We start from the raw sequence: 22,858 nt of genomic DNA, 5'->3' as shown, positions 1-22,858 counted from the left end.
CAGTGATATGGAAGAGCCAACCATACGAATTTTGATAACGACCTGTAGAGTTTTTTATCCGTGTTGGTATGAAAATTAAAATTTGGATTTATCCGATTTTCTTTGGTCCACCCTTTGGTGATTTTTGTGGGTAAAAAAACGAAAAATTGAACGCTTTGAGGTACCTCTAAATCAAGACCGATTGATCTGAAATTTTGAACAGGTCAGTTATTTGGGCCTGGTCAGTGATGGACGAAAGAATACGTGTATGTATTCTCTCAGGTCAGGCCTGAGCATTCGAGCATTGTCTAAAGGAGCGAGGCGACATTTCGATTAGGTAAGGGGCCGTTCAGATACCACGTGGACAGAAAAATGAGATTTTTGACCCCCTCCTCCCCCCCCCATGGACAAGCGTGAACATTTGACCCCTAACCCCCTCTCCTGATGTCCACGTGAACAGAGTTGAAATTGTTTTTTTGTCTAAATATGATTCGACAGTTAGAAAACACTACTTTTTACCTTTTTGTAGCATTTCCTGATATAAAATAATTTGAAAAATTTTAAATTTCTAAAATATCATATTTATCACTTGCTTTCAGGTGGCTACTAATTGTTTAACCTTATACTGGAAATGTTTTGCAATTTAAATATTTTGATTTAAGCATCTTAATATTTATTCACCTTAAGAAAATATTTTGGAAGTAGGTATGTCCACGTGGACATGACCCAAATCCCTACACCCTTTATGTGGACAAGCGTGAACATTTCCATAACCCCCCCCCCCCCCCCCCCAAAGTTGTCCACGTGGTATGTGAACGGCCCCTAAGTCGCGACGTGTCGGTTTAGAGCAATGAGGTGGAAAGAGAGGTGATGAGAAAGAAACGTTGCAAAAGTAGAAGTAAAGTTTTTTCTTCGTAAACATACATAGTTACCATGACAGAAGTGACGTCACTACCGAGCATTTTCGCGACGCATTTAGCCTAAGATAAATGAAGCTCCCCGACAACGACGCGTCGCGACGCAGGGCTTGTTTATGTTTATTTTTTTTTCTCTCCGGAGCGCAATAGTGTGCGTTCCTTTGCGCCACCTTAGTAAAAGTGTACCTCATTGGGTTTAGAGGACACTTTGGTGGTCAGTGGGTGATCTCTAGTGATTATCGAAGTTGCACATTTAGCGACCGACAGGACATTTCTAGTGTTCGTTAGCACGCATTTGAGTGGAAAATGTATGTTGTACCTATGTTTGATAGTGAAAGATTTTGTTTTCAAACACAAAAAGGAACCTTCTTCAGAGATCACCCACCGGAGAGAGAAAGAGAAAATTGCGTGGAATTTAGCTTTGGAGCGAAAACGACCAGTTTTGCTGGAGTAACATTTTGTGAATATTCGTCAGATTGGCAAAATAGTTGAAAAAAAATTCCAATGATTTTAACACAAAAGGCGAGTCGGGAGGACAGCCTACCTTTGCGAGTTGGGAAGACAGCAAAGAAGAACATCGATTGGCAAAATAGTTGAAAAAAAATTCCAATGATTTTAACACAAAAGGCGAGTCGGGAGGACAGCCTACCTTTGCGAGTTGGGAAGACAGCAAAGAAGAACATCGAGTTGAGAGCAAAGAAAAACATCTGTTGAAAAAATACTGGTATTGAGATCAGCTCTATTTGTGATAGTTTGGAGGATAGCAAAAAGAACAGCGAATTGGATAACAGCTGGCTATGGCGAGTTTTGAAGACAGCAAATAAACTGCAAGTTGAGAGGAGCACAGAAGTAAACAGTGTAATGAGATTGACGTGAATATATGTATAGCTATGCGAACCTTTACACTGTTTAATGGATAAAGAATCAGTGTAAACGTATTATTTGTAAGAAAATAAATATCTAGCTTGAAGGATGAAAATATTTGATTATTTCTAAAAGTTCTTAAATTTTATTCATGAGATTGAAGAAGAGAGAAATGCTGAGTGAAGCTTTTGATGAAACAAAATTATTTATTTTAATAATTATTTTAGAGATATTAAGTCTTCACAAAAGGTGTAGATCTCAATTTAAAAAAAAACTTTGTCGAAGACATCATCAAGATCGCATGAAAATAAAAAAAGTTACAAGTGTTTTAAAAATAATACATGTAAAATACATGAGGTTTTATTTAACACGTTCGTCGCCATGAGACCCGTATTCGTATGACGGGTGTGTTTCCTGAGAGGCCCCGTCACATCAAAAACGTGTGACGCTCTCTTACTAATGTAAGCTGCTCAGTTGAGCCACACGTTGCAAAACTGGGAGCTTTCCTTTTTTGTTTTGTCGCTCCGATTTCTTTGGGTTCGGCAAGTAAAACTACCAAAATGAGCGTGGCGACGAACGTGTTGATATTTCTTTCAGTATTACGAATTTAAACTTGGTATATTAGAAAAAGTTGTTCAAAAATTAAAAAAAACAAACGTTGGATGTTATACGAGGAAAAATCTCATTATTTACTATTAGTTTGCAAAAATCTAGGTGTGTATAATATATTCGCTTTGTTCTGTTTTGTTGGAAAAAAAATTTCATTAAATAACTAGTCACTCAAACGCCACCAAATGGCAAATCATAGCCCGTGATTGTTCTGAAAATATAATAACTTCGAAACTAAGGAGAATATCGTTTGGTTTTCTACAAACAAGTTAATTAAATATGCTATTATCAAAATATGATATCTGGAAGATAACTTTAACAACAGTGTGATTTTTTTTGTAAATAATGGAAACTAAGAACTTGAGAAATAAAGGGTGGTCACCTGGAATTAGCCATTAAAATAATTTCGCCAAAACGTGCATGAGCCAGGTTTGTGAAACTGATTCATTGTACACAAATCTTTCTTTCGAATTATAAAATTATCGCTTTGTGAAAACTTTTCATGTTATTTGGGTAGTTTAAATTTGTTCGCTTATAATTTCTCACACTTTTTTAGATTCCAAAAAAATATCATATTTTTAAAATAGCCAAAACTTAGGGATAAAATTTGTGAAAAAAATAATATTGTTGTCATATGATTCGTTAGGAACGAATTTTTAATTTTTATTTCATGTTTTAGGATATATGTAGATGTTATGGAGCAAATTAAAACCCCTCGAGAAAAAAATTTTTTTTTTCAAGAGAATGCCAAATCTCGACGTTAAAACGTTCACTTTAATAGATTAAGCTAAAATAACATTTTTAAATATTATGTACTGATGCGAAAATTTTGGAGAGTCGACAAATCTAAATTTGGAGAACCTTCAAGTCCCATTAAATTATGTTTGATTGAGTTGAAATTTTGCACAACTCGTATGTACTATAAAGATAGTGGACTCCAAAAATTTTCGAATCGGGAAACCCCGCTTATATTAGTTTCAAGCAGCAAGTTCGTAGGAAAAGTAAATAACAAAAAATGTTTACCACATGTACAATCATGCTCCCCATCAGGATCATCTGAAGCAGAAAGCCAAGCTGAGCAAAAGTAACGACTTGTTGGCCCAATCCACAACGGAGTCTTTGCTGGAAATGTTGAAAGCACATGCTGGAATCAAGGAGTGTAACGACGAAACCGTTAGTCACATTAATGGGGTGAGTTATTCAGCACAATTTCCTCGATTGGATTCGTGATACAGTCAAACCTTCAAAATGCCGAACAAATTATGTCAAACTTATAGATATAGGTGATATTTCGTATCCTAAATTGTAGAAGATTACACTGTCCACTTTCAAATATATTTTTTTTAAATTTAAATATTCAAAAACCGAGGTTCTACTGTATCAGATCCTGCCTCCATCGGTATTTTTTTTTATCTTTTTTGCTCCTGTGTATTTTAGATTCTGGGTGAATTGTACTCTCGTGTGAAGGGCGCCAAGGGAAGCTGGCGTGGCGCTGTTCTGGGATCTCTGTACGGATTGGTTGAGGCAAATTCGCCAAAAATTCTGCTCTCCGTTGCTCGAGTTGTGCTAGCGGTAAGTTATTAGAGCGCTCCATTGTAACGGAATTAGGAAACATGACTTGGTGTTTCTACGCGGAACGTTCGATTGGAATTTTCTGCAGCATTATCGCTGTCTTAATTGATTTATGCTCATACAGCTTCCCAGAATAGAAAGAAAGCTGGAGGCTTATAAGATGAAAAGCAAAATCCTCTAAATATTTCCTGGAAAGCGACTATATCCTTGAAACATTCAACCTTTTCCGATTATTCAATTTTAATACCAAACTTAAACAAACTCAAAATACAAGGTTATGGCCAATCATCTAGCTTCGAAAGGTAAAAGAAAAATCGGAGAACAGATCTCAGAATCCAAAATCAGAATTCAAAAATCAAAATCAAAATCAGAATGGAAATCAAAATTCAGAATCAGAATTCAGAGTTCAGAATTACGAATCAGAATTAGGAATTCCGAATCAGAATGCAGATTCAAAATTAAGAATCTCGGAGGGTAAAAGCAGTTGGTTAATCCCTCAATAAATAAAACGTACAAAAAAAAAAAAGAAAAAAAAATTAAGAATTGAGAATTCAGAATTCAGAATCAGAATTCGGAATCAGAATCAAAATTCAGAATCAGAATCAAAATTCAGAATCAGAATTCAGAATCAGAATTCGGAATCAGAATCAACATTCAGAATCAGAATTCAGAATCAGAATTCAGAATCAGAATTCAGAATCAGAATACAGAATCAGAATTCAGAATCAGAATTCAGAATCAGAATTCAGAATTAGAATTCAGAATCAGAATTCAGAATCAGAATTCAGAATCAGAATTCAGAATCAGAATTCAGAATCAGAATTCAGAATCAGAATTCAGAATCAGAATTCAGAATCAGAATTCAGAATCAGAATTCAGAATCAGAATTCAGAATCAGAATTCAGAATCAGAATTCAGAATCAGAATTCAGAATCAGAATTCAGAATCAGAATTCAGAATCAGAATTCAGAATCAGAATTCAGAATCAGAATTCAGAATCAGAATTCAGAATCAGAATTCAGAATCAGAATTCAGAATCAGAATTCAGAATCAGAATTCAGAATCAGAATTCAGAATCAGAATTCAGAATCAGAATTCAGAATCAGAATTCAGAATCAGAATTCAGAATCAGAATTCAGAATCAGAATTCAGAATCAGAATTCAGAATCAGAATTCAGAATCAGAATTCAGAATCAGAATTCAGAATCAGAATTCAGAATCAGAATTCAGAATCAGAATTCAGAATCAGAATTCAGAATCAGAATTCAGAATCAGAATTCAGAATCAGAATTCAGAATCAGAATTCAAAATCAGAATTCAGAATCAGAATTCAGAATTCAGAATCAGAATTCAGAATTAGAATTCAGAATTCAGAATCAGAATTCAGAATCAGAATTCAGAATCAGAATTCAGAATCAGAATTCAGAATCAGAATTCAGAATCAGAATTCAGAATCAGAATTCAGAATCAGAATTCAGAATCAGAATTCAGAATCAGAATTCAGAATCAGAATTCAGAATCAGAATTCAGAATCAGAATTCAGAATCAGAATTCAGAATCAGAATTCAGAATCAGAATTCAGAATCAGAATTCAGAATCAGAATTCAGAATCAGAATTCAGAATCAGAATTCAGAATCAGAATTCAGAATCAGAATTCAGAATCAGAATTCAGAATCAGAATTCAGAATCAGAATTCAGAATCAGAATTCAGAATCAGAATTCAGAATCAGAATTCAGAATCAGAATCAAAATTCAGAATCAGAATCAAAATTCAGAATCAGAATTCAGAATCAGAATTCAGAATCAGAATTCAGAATCAGAATTCAGAATCAGAATTCAGAATCAGAATTCAGAATCAGAATTCAGAATCAGAATTCAGAATCAGAATTCAGAATCAGAATTCAGAATCAGAATTCAGAATCAGAATTCAGAATCAGAATTCAGAATCAGAATTCAGAATCAGAATTCAGAATCAGAATTCAGAATCAGAATTCAGAATCAGAATTCAGAATCAGAATTCAGAATCAGAATTCAGAATCAGAATTCAGAATCAGAATTCAGAATGAGAATTCAGAATCAGAATTCAGAATTCAGAATCAGAATTCAGAATCAGAATTCAGAATCAGAATTCAGAATCAGAATTCAGAATCAGAATTCAGAATCAGAATTCAGAATCAGAATTCAGAATCAGAATTCAGAATCAGAATTCAGAATCAGAATTCAGAATCGAAATTCAGAATCAGAATTCGGAATCAGAATTCAGAATCATAATTCAGAACCATAATTCAGAATTAGAATTCAGAGTCAGAATTCAGAATCAGAATTCAGAGTCAGGATTTAGAATCAGAATTCAGAGTTAGAATTCAAAATCAAATTCAGAATAAGAATCAGATTTCAGAGTCAGACTTTAGAATTGGAAATTCAGTGAAAAATGACTTAATTCATATAGTTCTTAAAATATCTTCTATTCAATCATGTGCTCGAGACATTTGATTTGATTTCAATATTTTTATGAAAGTTTCATTTCCAATTTCCAGCTAAATGTGACTGGCAGCAATTTGACCGGAGCCTGCAAGCTGGTGTTCAAAATTGCTCGCAACGAACTCAACGATGCATTGTTTGCCGACAGCGATGTTCCCGGTAAGACTTGAACGCTTGAATGTGAACCCTTCAATCAGGAATGTTGATTTTTTGTCTAATAAAATCTGTTCTTTTCTCCCGAATTTCCAATCAAATTTGAACAGAGCTCCTAGTTGAAGGACTCGGGCGCGCCTCACCAGCTGATGAACCTGAGGCATGCATCTACGGTTACGGTGCGATTCGATTTTTGGCTGGATCGGCAGCTTCCGTTGCCGCAGCTCAGCAAAAAACAAAAACTGAAAATGTAATACGGGAAAATTCTTCCCGCCAGAAATCGCTTGCATTCCGTTTGGCTCGTCACGGTCTCGTGCAGTTGATGATATTACATCTGAAGATGCTGAATGAACTTGGCTCGGCCAAAAAACTCTCGGGACCACCATTGCATGCACTTTTTCAACTTTCGGGGGCACTCCGTACGCTTGCCGGAGTACCGTCGATTAGTAACTGTTTGTCTACAACTCGGTCCCTACTGAACGGCACCAGTCCCCAAATAAAGGAAACACAGGACGGAGAGATAATTCAGTTAGAATTGGCTGGTCCGCTGCTGGTGAGGTCAGCTGAAATGTGCATCGAAGAACCGGAAGTGCAGTCCAATGTTATTCGCACACTGAGCGTCCTATCGGAGAGACCGGAATGCTGCGAGCAGTTGGCAGATGCCGCTGCACGTCTGGGAATTTTGCTGGGATCGATCAGCGAAACGAGTCTAACGGTAGAAAAAGGACTGGCAGCTGCCAATCGACTGGGCTACATTCTCGGCAACATTATGACCCGCTGGGACACCGCTCGATTGCAATTTTATTCAAATGACGTTTCGATGGAGGCCATCCTCAATGCATTGGAATATTATTCTAACAAGCGGTTTACTATCAAAAATCAAATGGGCGACTCTGTGGTGGACGTATTGACGAAATTGGTTCGTGTTATCGCAAATATCTGCGTCAACGGGGATGTTGGGTACGGTTTGAGCAACAGACCTCCCTTGGGCGAAATTTTGCTGAACATCCTGCTGAAGGTGAAGGATTCAAAGGTAAGTGAAAAAAACAGCGTCGCATTGCATTTATCGTCCTATTTTTATTAGCTTTCTCGAGCAATATCAAGAAGTACTTATACACTTTGATCACTTTAGGGGAGATGAGGGCATAATGGGCACCTTAAGGAAAATGCTGATTTAACCATAGAGAACAGCTGTAATATGTGAATTACATCATTGTTTCGTGTTCCGACACTCAAATAGTCTATTGTCTAATTGGATGAAACTTGAAAAAGTAGATAAAAACGTTTAAAAATGCATTTTAAAAAAATTTGCCGAAAGCTGAAATCCAGTCACTGTAGAGGCATAATGAGAAACCCCCCGAGGCAGTATGAGCACCATTAATGAAGGCATAATGAGCATTTTCTGCCGGAGAATCTAGCAGCGAATTCGACTCGATGAAGTCAATTGAGTAATAGAGCTACAGCTCAACTTGTATCGTCTGACGATTTGGCCTATTGGTTAGATGTCGGAGAGATAATCAGTAGGCTCGAGTTCGATTCCTGGTGGAGGTGATTTTTTTTTTCTTCATTTATCATTTATGATCATGATTGCACTAAACGGTGAGGCGTAGATTCATCAAACAAAGCAAAAACAAAATAATCTAGGTCTGTTTATAGAATTCAAAGAATTAACACATGTTCATACATTATGTTTCTGGTGCTTTGTTTGACGGATGATGCTTTGATGCTATTAGCCGTATAATGTAACAATAAAAAAAATCAATCATGAATGGTATGTGCAAAAAAAAATCCCCTCGGACAGGAATCGAACTCGAGTCTACTGATTACCTCTCCGACATCTAACCAATAGGCTAAATCGTCAGACGATACAAGTTAAGCTGTAGCTCTATTATTCAGTTGACTTCATCGAGTTGAATTCGCTGCTAGATTCTCCGGCAGAAAATGCTCAATATGCCTTCATTGAAAGTGCTCTGTTCGCCTCTAGTGAACAAATTAAAGTAAAAACGCGTTTTACAATTGATTAAAGTGAAAAATCAAAAATTTTATGATGCTGAAAATTTAGAAACAATGTGTAGATCATGTTGCAGTGCATACATGTCAGATCAAGATGATTTAAAGGTCATAAAAGCTTATCTGGTGGTGCTCAAAAATTATAATATTTTCGTCACTTGAGAACCTAGCTGGTTATTATTTAATATTTCTGTAAATATGAAAAGGATATTTCTTTTTTGGTGAAAAATTAATACTATAAGTAGTACGAAACAAGTCCTCATCAAAATTTGTTTAAGAAAATACGTACTTATGTAGAAAAATGGACTTCTCATTGTGCCTCGGGTGCTCGTTATGCCCTCATCTCCCCTATGCTATTTTTTTTTGTAGATTTCGGTCCAATTTAAATAAATTTTAAAATTTGAACTCAAAATTACAAAATTTAGAATCTGCAACAAAAATCTTTGGAATATCAATTAAACGTTCACCTAGACAAATTTACTGAGGAAAAACATTCATGTAAGAAAAGTATGAGTAAAGAAAGTTTGACTTTTTATGAGAGAATAGTCTGATATCTCATTTAAATTTTGGCAAGTTTTAATCAATGCCATCTTTTTGAAGCTTATAACACAATTCCTTTTAACATATACGAACTCGTCTGCTTTCTATAGCAGCTACGCTAAATCGATGTAAAAATCGAAGTGGGGCTACTATAGAAAGTTAAACTGTATACACTTTAACGACATTGATAGAAAGTAGCCCCCAATAATGTAAAAATATATGCCAACTCTTTAAGCACATATTCGAAATAAACTAAGTAAAAATTTTGTTTTCCGCATACTTACATATGTACTAACAAATGTACCTACATTGGTACTTTCCATCCAAAAATCACCAAAGATGTACTGAGTTTCTGAAAAAAATATTATGTAGGCACATCGGATTGCAAACGTTGCTTGATTTTTGTACTACTATTTATGTGAATGAGGTATGTAAACAAATTGCTCAAAACACTTGAGTTGTTTTTTTTTTGGTGGACATAATCTTGAAAAGAATTCAACAAAAAAGTCTATTACGTAATAATAAATTAATGATAGTAGCTCAATACTTAGTTTTAGTAACGTTAAATACAAAACTTACAAAACTATGAACCTGGTATATGTATAATAGTCATTTTTAGCCAGAAGTGCTAAATTGACGCTCTTAAACTAATTATTTAATTTTTGTCTAGGTGTTCGGAAAGCTTCCAAATAAAAAGTAATAAGGCACAATAAACCATATGTTTAATTCTTAATGGGTTCTTGGTAAAGATTTCCAATATTGTGAAATAGACACTCTAGACCAGATGATTATTAGATATTAATATAATTTATTAGAGACCTTTTAACCACCTGGGTCATTCGGGTCTGGGATCGGAAGATGGTTGACTAATAAATTTAAAAGCTGCTTTGAGGCATAACTTTAAGTTTACAATAATATAAATATGGTTGCACCGAATTTCCAAGCGAAAATTTCCTTTTCCTGCCGTTCCAAGCAAAACTGTCCCATGTGACTTTTAAGTCATTTTCAACACAAACAAATATGTCTTGTTTTGAACTTATACGAAATTTTCATCAAGGTGGTTGTTTCTATGATTATATTTCCACGCAAGAATGTCACACTGGAGAAAATTCTATAGAAAATGCAAATTTGATCAATAAATTAAACTTGTTTAAACTGTTGAATATAATGTTATTCACCGAAAAGAACATTAAAATGGTGGGCGGGAAAGGAGCGAGGAGCCTTGAGTGGTTTACTTAGAGAAATTTTCACCAACACTTTTAGCTAGTCACTACTTACAGGATCGATACATTACTATACATTTTTATAAACAAAGAGGAACGTGTCTATCAAATTACGGTTCAACTTGATTCTTTGGAAAAAATAGAACTTATATGATCTTTTAAAATGCAAGAAAAAGTGTAGCCGTGTGACAGTTTTTCGGTATGCGTTCTGATTCTACGCAAAAGTGTTACACGAAGCATTTTTGGCTCTTATTTTCCGTTTGTTGTAGGAAATGTATTTTTTGGCAGAAAAATTTATAAAATGATTAACTTGAACTGTTCATTAAGAAAATCTGTCAGAGAGTTTGAGAGAAAAGTTGGAAATATAGCCAAAATTACAATCGCATTCTTGATGATCGCAACTTGATGCCTCTAAAGGAGCAGGGCCTGATGGACTTCCCCCATGTTTCCTTTAAAACTTGGCGACCGAATTGACCGAACCTCTTCTGATTTTTTTTTTATATGTCGTTACATTACAGAAAAGTACCCAAATTTTGGGAAAAATCTTTTTTAATTCCAATTTTCAAGTCCGGAAAAAATCAGATATACGAAATTATAGAGGAATAGCTATTTTGTCTTGCATCCTCAAACTCTTTGAATCAATAATAAGTGAACAAAATTATCAACAAGTAAAAACTATTATAAAGAGTAAACAACACGGTTTCTTCAAGGGACGCTCTACAGCATCAAACTTTCTCAAATTCGTTACATATGTTATCAATTCTATGAGCAAAGGCTTTCATGTTGAGACTATTTATACCGACTTTAGTAAAGCCTTTGATTGCATTGACATACGCCATTTAATCTTCAAATTAAAAAAAATGGCTTTCATCCAAATCTTCTCTCCTGGTAACAATCATATTTAACCGATCGAACACAAATCGTTCGTTTCCAAAACGAATTATCCAAATCTGTAGTTGTGACCTCTGGGGTGCCTCAGGGGTCTCATTTAGGACCTTTCCATTTCATACCGTTCGTCAATGACATTTCCTTTATTCTTAAACGGATTGAATACCTAATATACGCCGATGATATTAAATAAACTATTTCTGAAAATAAAAACATCCGAAGATGTTGAGACATTTCAAAACGAAATCAATCATTTCTTTGAATGATGCAACAAAAGTTTACTTCAACTGAATGTTAAAAAATGCAACTCTATATCATTTAGCAGAAAACAAAGTTACCCTATCATTGAAAAAAAATTTAGGCAGTCAACCAGTACAAAAATGCAAAATTGTGAGAGATCTCGGCGTCATACTGGATTCAAAACTCACGTTTGTAGAACATAAGAACAATATCATCAATAAAGCAAATTGCATGCTAGGATTTGTAAAACGCTTCAGCCTTTCAAGACCCATACACCTTAAAGTCACTTTATATATTCTATGTTCGTTTGATATTTGAGAATTGTAGCATCATATGGAATACTTATTCAAATATTCACGAGCAACGTCTCGAATCTGTTCAAACACAATTTTTGTTTTATGCGCTAAGTAAAATCAATTGGACCACTTTTCCTCTCCCATCGTATGAATCACGTTGTAAGCTTATTGATATAGAACCTCTCAGTAAACGCAGAGAATTTTCCCAAATTGCATTTGTAAATGATGCTTTTACACAAAGAATAGACAGTCCTGAATTACTTTCAAAACTAAATTTTTACGCACCCTCCATTAAGAAATAAACATTTCAGCACCAACACGTGAAAAGGGTCTATGTTCATTTATGACGTTTCGAGAAAAACGCGTTTGAAAATTTTGCAATGTTTTTTAAATAGCTAATTAAATTTCACGAGGAATCTTACAAACCTGTATGGTCACAACGGTGCGTAGAATTATTCTAAATATGTTTTTTTTCGATACGACGGTGTTACGGTGTTATCATGAAAAAATAGCTCGCAAATGTTTATAGACCCTAGCTGGAGTATGAAATTCGTCTAAATGTTTTATACACCCTTTGCTTTGTACTGTATGTCTCATATGTGTGAGCGAGATGTAGATAAAATTTCCCCTATTTTTTGACAAAGGCTTATGGTTCTCGCTATAGGAGTGAGTGAATAGCTTTCCGCATTCTTCCCCTTTTAATGTTTTGCATCTAGACCGTTTGCTTTGTTATGGAGTAAAGGGTGTATAAAACAATCTGTGTGAGGGTAATGTCATTTTATGGCTCTAAATTTTTAAGACCCTTTACTCAAACTGCATTATAAATCTTACGAAAACTGAAAAACTAAAAACGGTTTTTGTGTTAAGTAGAGCTTATATTGGGCTATTTGAATCCACTGAAAACGGGTTTTGTTTACTTTGTCTTTTATACCCTTTTTCACATGTTGTTTGTTTATTTATAACAGTAGAGTAAGAATACAATATTCTTTTAATTTACTACTTTCGGCGTTCACATGAGTAAATATCGTTCACTATGAGTTTCCTTAACTATTACCTTTATCTACTATTAAATCTATCCTACACCAGCCGTATCGAAAAGAAGAAACTTGAAGAAGTGCTAATTTTGATGCTGTTTCCAGAAATTCAAACATTCTCTTTTGAAAATTGCTTCCGATTGAATACGCTTCAGGTCAGGCGGTAAAGAATTGTAGTTGACAATACCTCTTACAAAGAGAGAGCTTGCATACAAAGCTGTTCTGTTAGCAGGTACGACATAATTCTGCAAACGGCTTCCTTGAGCTCTTGTTAGTTTTTCGAACAGAACGGGGGGGTAACGAGTTGAGCTGAGTTTCCTCACGAACAAGCAGGATCTAAAAGCGTACAGGTTTTTCAAAGGACATCCTATCAGGTTGCTCTCGAGATGACTCACTCCTTCGTAACGGTTTAGGTTGTAGATATACCGCACACAGCAATTTAACGCAACATTCAATTTTTGCAACGCTCCTGCACTGGGGCGAACATGAAGTACATCGCCAAACAGAAAATGGGGAAGAATCAATGCTTTGAACAGATTAATTTTAGTCTCGGTTGATGCAAAGTATGTACTGCTGTAGAGCGTGCGTAGGCAGCCATAAATTTTACCACATTGTTGCATGATCATATCATCCCATATCAAATTTTCATGAAATACGTATCCAAGGTTGTTCGCAGAAGATTTCCAAAGGATTCGCTCGCCATCCATGAGTATACTGGGAAGAGAGGCTGTAGAAGTCTGCCGCCTGGACTTGGTAATATACAACGCTTTGCTTTTGCTATGATTTACCAACAGTTTATTTTCAAAGCACCATGTAACAACTCTTGCAACATCTTCATTTACCCGTCTGACAAGTTCATGTGAATTCCGGGTTCTATCAACAGCGTACAGCTGGACGTCGTCGGCGTATAATTGGATTGAACAATGTTTCAGTACCGGAGGCAAATCGTTGATATAGCAAGTAAACAGCAGTGGCCCGAGAATAGAACCTTGTGGAACACCGGACGTTACAAGCGTGCTTCGTGAGAGTTTATCATTGCAAAAAACTGTTTGCGTCCTTTCTGACAAATATGATGAGATTAACTTAACAGCAGGGATTGAAATATTGAATTGTTCGCTGAGTTTTTCACAGAGTTTTTCGTGCGAGATAGTGTCAAAGGCCTTGCTAAAATCAAGCAAAAGGAGTACACCTGATTTTCCTTTATCCACTGCTGATGAGAGATAGTCATAAACACGGATTACTGCTGTCTTCACACTTAAGCCTTTACGAAAACCAGCCTGGTCATCAGTCAGCAGATTGTGACTATTAATAAACGTAGACATTTGATACTTCAGAATTTTTTCAAATGCTTTGGATAAAGCGCACAAAATGCTTATTGGTCTGAGGTTTTCTAGGGTGTTCAGTTGGGGCTTTTTCTTTAAAGGGATTACTTTTGCGCGCTTCCAGCAAACAGGATAAATCGATGTACTTATAATCGCATTGAAAAGGTGAGTTACATGGTGAACAATTAGAGGCAACACTATTTTGATGAACTTTATTGGTAGACGATCCAGGCCCTCCGCGTTGGATTGTATTTCACAGATGGAGTTAACAACTTCCCAATATTGCACTGGTCGAAAAGAAAAACTGAACGGTGATGATTCTAATCCGCCTCTGAAATGCCGAAGCCTATCCTCTCTTGTGTAGTTGGATGAAAAAATTCGGTTAACGTCGTCTGGATCAAAGTTACAGGGCTGCCTTGTTTTGACTTTTCCTACACCGAGGTCTTTTACGCGTTTCCAGAGAAGGTTTGTAGGTAAATGATCACTAAGATATTGATTTATGTGCAGCTTCTTAGTTCGGGTTATTAGAGAGTTGGTCCGGTTTCGTAGAGTATTATACTGGCGTCGTTTAAGTTGTTTTAGATTTGATGGGGCTCGGCGCCAATCATTATATGCTAGGTTTCTTTCTAAAATAGATTTTCGTACAGCATAATTAAACCAATCATTCGATTTTCTTCGTGGAGAGGAAGTTCGCAATGGTACAAAAGCATCATGAATCAGACTTAAGTTTCTGTTAAGAAATTCCGTCTTGTCATCTGGGTTTTCCATTTCGTAAAAAACTGTCCAGTCGAGCGAGCTTAAAGCATGTTGAATACCGCTTATATCGGAGTGTTTATAGTCTCGATAGACATTCGCCACGGGATTGCCTACAACGTTGAAATCAACTGAGCAAAAAATAAGATCATGTTGCGATAAACAGGGGAAACTGACTTGTCCAAAACGAATAACTTTTTCCCTTTTACTGGTTACAAGAAGATCCAACTGGGAACACCCATTGTCGTGGAAAAAAGTAGGTTCTTCGTTAACAGTGGAGATCGAAAAACTCTGGAACACTGTTTCAAGGTGTATGCGTTTCCTACTACGATGTAAAAAGTCAGTGTTAAAATCGCCAATCAAAAACACAAATTCATATGAGACAGAAAAATCTGCTAGCTTTTGCTCAAGAAAAGGAGCACAGTCGTTATCTGGTGGGTTATAAATAACAAGTAGCAATATTCTGTCTAGTCCCAACTGCAGCTCTAGAGCCAGACACTCGGTCTTGTCTACACTATCACGTGACAACTGGGTTTGAAAAACAGTTTTTAAGTGTAGATGCTCTTTTGTATAAACTATAATTCCACCCCCCCGTTTGTACTTTCGATCGTTGCGGTGTATCGAATAGCCTTGTATCATCAGCTCTCTATCGTTGTTCTTTTCAGTGAGCCACGATTCAGTAAAACAAGCAATTTCGACTTTTGAATTCGCCAGAGTTGACCGTAGTTCTTCAAGTTTGTTAAAATTACGAGCACACAAGCTTTGGGCGTTTCCATGACAGATGTTCAGCTTGTCGGAGATAAGCACAGCGTTCAATACAGCACCAGGGATATTAGCAGATGTAGAATTTCGATACGTAGGCATAGTTTAAGGAAGGTAATCAAAACTTTTAAAAATTTGAACTAGCTCCGTATTATAATTTCACAATATCAATAACTTTACAATTCAAAACATACAACATTATTATACAAACATAAAAGTGAACGGATTTTGAAGATAAATACATAGTTACAAAAATTGATTGAGTTCGTTTTCAGTGAAAATAGCAATCGCATTGCTGTCGGGCGTCCGCTTAACATGCACAATTCCAAGCTTGGAGAAAACCGTTGTTAGCTTACCAGATCTCTTTAAGCGTAATGCAGCGACCTTCACCTTGCGAGCAGCCACCGGAAGATTCTCGTTGATGAAAACTCTATTGTCCGAATTGAGGCCCAAGTGCTTCAGCTGCAGATCGCATTTCCGTAGATAGGATTTGTAGAAGTCGTCACGGGAGTTCCTGAGCGCAAATTCAACTACGATGAGACTTTTTCTTCCGTCCTCTTCCGGTCCAGGTTTCAAGCGTCGAATATCCACAGCCGGTGTTTCGTTGTTCCAGCCCAAATAACCGCAAATGGAATTGAAATAATTCGCAAGATTTTCGCCGTTCAAATACGGGATGCCACTGATCACCAAGTCGTTCCGATAGTCTAAGTTGTCCACCGTTTGAGAAATCACTTCGAGTCGAGAACCGAACGAATTAATAGTCGATTCGTTCGTCAGAAACTTCTCATTACAATCACCTTTCAGGGAGTGAATTTCCTCCGATACGTTTTTCAGCTTTTCGTCGAGTTCAGCCTTAACACTATCGATTTTGCTATTTATGTCGCAACGCAGATTTTCTATTTTTCGGTTCGTCTCAGAAAATTGATCAAGCAGCATTTTGACCGCAGAGCTTAATGTCATATCTTGCTGCTCGGGATCATCACTCCTCAACCGTTTGTTTTGATGACTGTTTCCATGATCAATCGGCGATGTTTTTCTGCCACCAAACGTGTTGTTTACTGCCGGCGGCGTTCTTGTGAGTCCTCCTTTATTTGCCATTTGCGTTCGTCTGCGTGAAACTTGCCCAGAAAATGAAGTGGCAGAGGCAAAAAAATGGCTTCAAACTTTTCGGTGGTGATAAACGAAGTGGTTTTCAACGTAGTGAAAAACAGCGCAGTGCCAGGTAGTGTCGCGGATATAAATAGTTACACGGACGAACGGCTGCTCCGGATTGCGCTGGCGAGGCTTCCAGGGGATGAACACAGCGGATTTACTTCACTTTTACGGTTTGTATTTCGGAACGATTTAGCCTGTCATTACACAGTACGCACTTCTTCTTTTTTCCTGTTGGTGCTGATTTATTCTACATTACACTTTATGACAAAGATTATGCAAAAAATCAACCTATTAATTAAATGATGTACAAATACAATTCACAAAGTGAAGTTATAGACGTAACAATGGACAAAACACAATTAGAAAAGGCATTGAAAAATAACTTCATACAACAACAAAACAATAGCTTACATTAGTTTTAAGTATTGTAGTCTACAAAGTTTTACCTAATAAATATTTACGCTATTTCAGCATTGTTTGTCGTTTGCACGTTTTTTCACATGGGACAATTTTGCTTGGAACAGCAGTAATAATCAGTTACATTTCTTATTTATCCGTCTGTAGTTTTCAATTCATTCATTTGATATTTTTTCAACGAGCACTCAGACATAAAAATTGAAAATCACTTATGTTCATATGTTGAAAGCAAGGCCGTATTAAGGAGCGGGCTATGGGGACAATTGCCCCGGGTCTCCTAGCTCAGCCCCCCTCCCCCCGAGGAAATTTAAAATTTAAACATTACTTTAATCTTCTGAAATTAATTTTTACGGCCTTATCGGTGAAAGTTATGTTCTCATAGTGAGAACATTTCAAGAATTGAAAATTATAGATGGATAGAAGAAGATTAGAAGAAAATTATAGGTGTTGAAATGAGCGCTTAGAATTTTTTTAAGAAGCATTTTCACCACATACTTAACTTTTGTTCAATCACGGATCAACTATTTTGAAATGTTAGAATCGGACAGGGTTGAGTCTAACACAACACAATAGTTGATCTTGCGTGGTTCGCACCGCGAAACTTGCAGTGCGAACGAACAAAAGGAAAGCATGTGGTCGCTCTGAAAAGCTCCCGTAAACAGTACAACGGTTCTATCGACGTCAGACTTGTACCGGTTGTTATCTTTGCGAGCGATCCAATCGGGTTTGATTGTTTTCGCTTCGGTCGATAGGGTGGTACAGACTGGCTATCGATGCAAAGAACAACGTTTTTGATTTTTATTAGCCAAATTTTAATTTTATTAATTAAGATTAATCACCGTGATTTATGTTCTGAAATTAATTTTTACGGCCTTATCGGTGAAAGTTATGTTCTCATAGTGAGAACATTTCAAGAATTGAAAATTATAGATGGATAGAAGAAGATTAGAAGAAAATTATAGGTGTTGAAATGAGCGGGTAGAATTTTTTAAGAAGCATTTTCACCACATACTTAACTTTTGTTCAATCACGGATCAACTATTTTGAAATGTTAGAATCGGACAGGGTTGAGTCTAACACAACACAATAGATAGATAGAACCGTTGTACTGTTTACGGGAGCTTTTCAGAGCGACCACATGCTTTCCTTTTGTTCGTTCGCACTGCAAGTTTCGCGGTGCGAACCACGCAAGATCAACTATTGTGTTGTGTTGTGTTAGACTCTTCTAATCTTCTTCTATCCATCTATAATTTTCAATTCTTGAAATGTTCTCACTATGAGAACATAACTTTCACCGATAAGGCCGTAAAAATTAATTTCAGAACATAAATCACGGTGATTAATCTTAATTAATAACATTACTTTAATCTTTCATCATACGGCTTTAAGTTATAGAGAACTAAGAAAGAAAAAAATAGGAATTAAAATGTTTAATATAATAGGTCTTCTTGAAATAAATTCGAAAAAAAAATAAAAAGATGCTAAACCCCCCAATATTTTTTTTTTATTGATACACGTCAGCAGCGTTCAATTGGGAAGTAGGCCATGTGTTTTTGACATCGCACGAATTTATTTCGTGCTCCGTGAATTTAAAAAAAAATAGTTTAAATGCTGAAATATACGTGAAATTGTGCATAAGTGAATTCCAGAGCAAATAATTAAAGTGGCATTCGCAAATTATAGTCTGGCTTTAGGCAAAAGTTGTGCTAAGATGCAACAATGGAGTTCTTTTATTTGATGCAGTCAGTCGAAAGAGCTGGCGCTACGCCCTGTGGACAGTTCAACGGGAGTTTGAATTCTGGAGGAGCTTTGAGCTTCACGAGAACTGCAGATTTATATTCAGATAAGTGTTCTTCATTGTTTAATGTTCATTTAATATGTTTCACATATCTTCGACAAATTTCTTTTGTAATGTAACATCCAAAATCTTAGAAGAATGACAGTTAGTTTTGTCTATACAAGCTGCGAAATATTTCGCAAGGGATGAAAAACTTGTGTGCAGGTTAAATTTTAGCAGCATATATTTCAGCGTTTCTGCATAAAGCTCCTTGAAGTATGTTCCTAAGCAAGGGTTTTTCTGTAGGTAAATGTTTCATAATGATTTGATAATGAACAGTTTTTATTTTCTAGGTGGTATTTTTACTCTTGACGTGAATATCAATATCAATTTATGAAGTCTGAAAAGCTTGCGCAACATATTTTTTTTTTATCAGTCACACGTCACATCACATATTTCAGGAAATCATTTTTGTCATGATACTCGATTACCTTAGTATTATAACTTTTTGCTTGAAATTTATAGCTATTAAGTTAATAGTTATTTTGAAGTTGATTTAAAAAATCGTTATTAATTGAAGATGCGATATATTGATATAAAAAATGTTTTTGGATTTTTAATTTGTATCAAATCAAATCAAATCAAAAAAGAAAAACGTTGGGGTCTTTTTTTTATATGTAGAAAATAAGTTCCAAATTTGAAAAGAATCGGATAAGTAGTTTTCAAATGACGATGTCCACGGACTTTAAAAATGTACTTTCGAGAAAAACGCGTTTAAAGTTTCTGCTCTTGCTTTCTTGCAGTATTAGATTGGATGAGATAATGACCTATAACTTGTACAGTTTTGCTTCAATTGACTTGAAAATTTGACACAACATTCTTGAAATGTTTTACAATAAGAAAATAAAAAAATAAAAAAATCGATTTTTTGAAAGTGTTAGACCCTACCCCCCCCCCCTTAAAGTGCAGTTATCTATTCAAATAATTCGTAGAAGCATTATTATTCAGTTTAACACAGTAAATTTTTAAAAATAATCTTGTTTTTGTTGAAAAACTCAAGTGGTGCTTATTTCGCACCCTTTTTTTTCACATTTTTGGTCCTCAACGCCAATTGCTACGTCCAAAAAAAGTAAACTTATGCGTGATTTATCCGTTAAGCAATTCAGAACAAACTGTGGAAGAAATTTTTTGTAATTTTCAATCATTCATATTTTAACAACCAAAACACATAGTGGTGCTATTGTTATTTCGCTCACTGTATTTTCTCCTATTTATCTACGTTTGATAAATCAATTAAATTTTTTTTGTATAAAAAATCTACATGTTTGAATAACTGTTTTATTTTAAATCGTAGTGCCACTCATATATCATAAAGACTATAACATAATGAGAACTAGGAAATATGCAGAACTTATCTTTTTACATATTGCTATCTCGATTTCAGGAACCGGAAATGGAAGAATTGATGTTCGCAACCTTGGGAGCGTTGCATAATCTGTCCTACTACTACGAACCGTCGGACAATGTGCTACATTTCAACCATCCCGGAAGCATGGCCGAGCGTTTGAAGGACATTTGCGGTGTGCTTTGCAACATTCTCAACACCGAGTCCAATCCGGCTCGGTCGGAAGTGGCACGTGTACTCGGAAACATGACCCGCAATTCTGTGGCCCGGCAAACTTTCTGCGCCGAGAATGGTTTGAAAATACTGATTCGATGTTTGGAATCGAACGATGTCGAGCTGATGGTAACGTCCTGCGGAGTGCTGGTGAATGTACTGGGCGATTGGGAGCGCCGGGCGCCGTTCCGGGAAGTCAAAGGGCCAATCATATTGCGAAAGCTGCTGCAGCAAGGAGCAGCCAATCAAAATTGGATACTGGCCGGAATTGCTTGTCAAGCTTTATGGAACTATCTCATCGATAGTGGCAACGTTATTAACGCGTTGGGTGAAGCCGAAGTGGACTACATTTGTGGAGATTTAGCCGAATGTTTGGGTAAAATTAATTAGAATTACATACGCTATGCATCAGTAGGAGTATAACTGCTGTATTCAATTTGTGTTTCAGATGAAGAGAAGCTTTTCAACGGCGAGGAACCGGATATGTTTTGGGAAGAATTTGCTCCGGTGGCCACCGATTTATTGGAACGGCTACAGTCGTGCATGTCGCTGGGTAACTCTCCATGCGTGTCTTCGGATGAGGATGATGAGATGATTATAGGCCAGGCTGGAAATTCCTGGGGCGAACATTATAGCCGATGGCTGAAACAGTAAATGTTGTTGAATGTTGTTTACAGTATTTCGAACGAGGATTCACTGTTATTCATAGTGTTTCTTGTTCAAAAATTCTATCTCTCTTGCATTTCTTATAAAAGTTTAGCTGATGGAGTAGATGTGAGTGATACAATTAATTGAAAGAAAGCCATTAGTTTGTCAATGTACGTTTTTTTTTTTTAAATTTTGATTCGAAGTATAAGTAATATTAGTTTCCTTTAAAGTACCTAAGCTTTATGATCTTGGATAACTGTTTTTTATCTAAAAAAAACGGCCTAAACTAAGTTCCTCTTAATCATATGGCTATGACAAAATTATTCAATGATATAAAAACTCGAAAATATTCTTGACCTTCCTTTGCGGTTAGGGTCCAAATGACCCGAACTGTACCTTCCTAAAGCGATATCTCAGGAACAGTTCAAGATAGATATAAGAAATTTTCTGACTTTCTACTGATTACTCAACCGATTTTCATAAACTGTACCATTTTGAAATTGTTCAAATGTCTGCTATTAGGTGCTTCTTAGAAATTTTAGTTTGTTTTTTATGGTCGTCAGAAATCAACCTTTAAGCCAAAAAGTCATAAAAAATGCGAGTTTTACATCAAAGATAACTCATTGAAAACGGATAGAAAAACTTTTGATTGATATAAATTCAAATAGATTGGGAGCTCATATTAACACTAAACGTACCGGAGGCGGTCAAATGACGGTTTTTGAACTTTAAACGATGATTAAGCCTTATATAATTGTTTTTTTTCGCAAATTTAACGACAGGACTATTTTTGTTATTGAAATGCAAGTATTTTTGCGTTTTTAATTTTTTTTTAAGTGTTACGGTTTTCGAATAACGTATGTGGTATACCTATTCATACCGCGAGCGGTCAAATGACGGCAAACACCGTTTTCGCTAAAACTCCCTTGTTTCTCAAACGGTTTCTACCAAATTTATAGTTTTGAATAGCTTATAATTCGACTCAAATATGTTTCTCAGACAATTTTCAGCTATAATCAATAACTTTAAAGTTATTTACAGTACAAGAAAAATTTTATGAAAAAGCATGCTTCAGGAAAAAGGTTGTGAATCAGTTATTAAGTGCTCGAAAAAAATTTCACTTAGTGCCTGAGAAAGCTGAAGTTAGAAGCTATATGTTGCACATATGGAAATTTTTTTAAAAAATTTTCCAAGATGATGGCCACAAAAAATGTAAAAAAGTTGTGTAAAACCCGTACTTTTCAATCAATCAACCGCCAAAGCTGTTCCTGTTACAGTAGAACATTTTGAAAAAGTGAATTGAAAAGTAGACGTAATTTGTCACATTTTGGCATCTTTAGATTTTTGAAATACGAAGTACATAAGTTATGACGACTTTTCAAAGGTAGACGTTTTTCGAACCTTTTATCAATTTTGATTTTCTAAGATAATTCCTACACCTAAGCTCAGCTTTGCACTGGATTTTGAGTACGTTAACGTAAGGTTTAGGTAATAAAACTATATGCAAAAGAAAGCAAATTTCATACCGGTTCTAGTGGTGTAACTGCATTGGCGGTGCAATGCTTGGCAAAAATATGATAAATAAAACAGTGAACTAGT

The 22,858-nt window shown here is 35.8% G+C and overlaps 1 protein-coding gene across 2 annotated transcripts in view; it reads left to right on the top strand.

The window, feature by feature from the left end:
* LOC129747081 (armadillo repeat-containing protein 2) overlaps nt 1-21,374 on the top strand; it is a 57,284-nt gene extending 35,910 nt beyond the window's left edge. For both annotated transcript variants that reach the window (XM_055741098.1, XM_055741097.1), the window contains 6 exons: nt 3,420-3,560; nt 3,807-3,941; nt 6,480-6,582; nt 6,687-7,609; nt 20,438-20,987; nt 21,060-21,374. In XM_055741098.1, coding sequence (XP_055597073.1) covers nt 3,420-3,560; nt 3,807-3,941; nt 6,480-6,582; nt 6,687-7,609; nt 20,438-20,987; nt 21,060-21,265 — 2,058 coding nt within the window. In that variant the 3' untranslated portion in view covers nt 21,266-21,374. The remainder of the gene's footprint in view (nt 1-3,419; nt 3,561-3,806; nt 3,942-6,479; nt 6,583-6,686; nt 7,610-20,437; nt 20,988-21,059) is intronic.
* The last annotated feature ends 1,484 nt before the right edge of the window (nt 21,375-22,858 follow it).

Source organism: Uranotaenia lowii, chromosome 2 (genome assembly GCF_029784155.1).
Source record: "Uranotaenia lowii strain MFRU-FL chromosome 2, ASM2978415v1, whole genome shotgun sequence".
Taxonomy (NCBI): Eukaryota; Metazoa; Arthropoda; class Insecta; order Diptera; family Culicidae; genus Uranotaenia; species Uranotaenia lowii.
The sequence above is the reverse complement of the archived record's forward strand: the minus strand, read 5'-3'. Positions and strand labels throughout refer to the sequence as shown.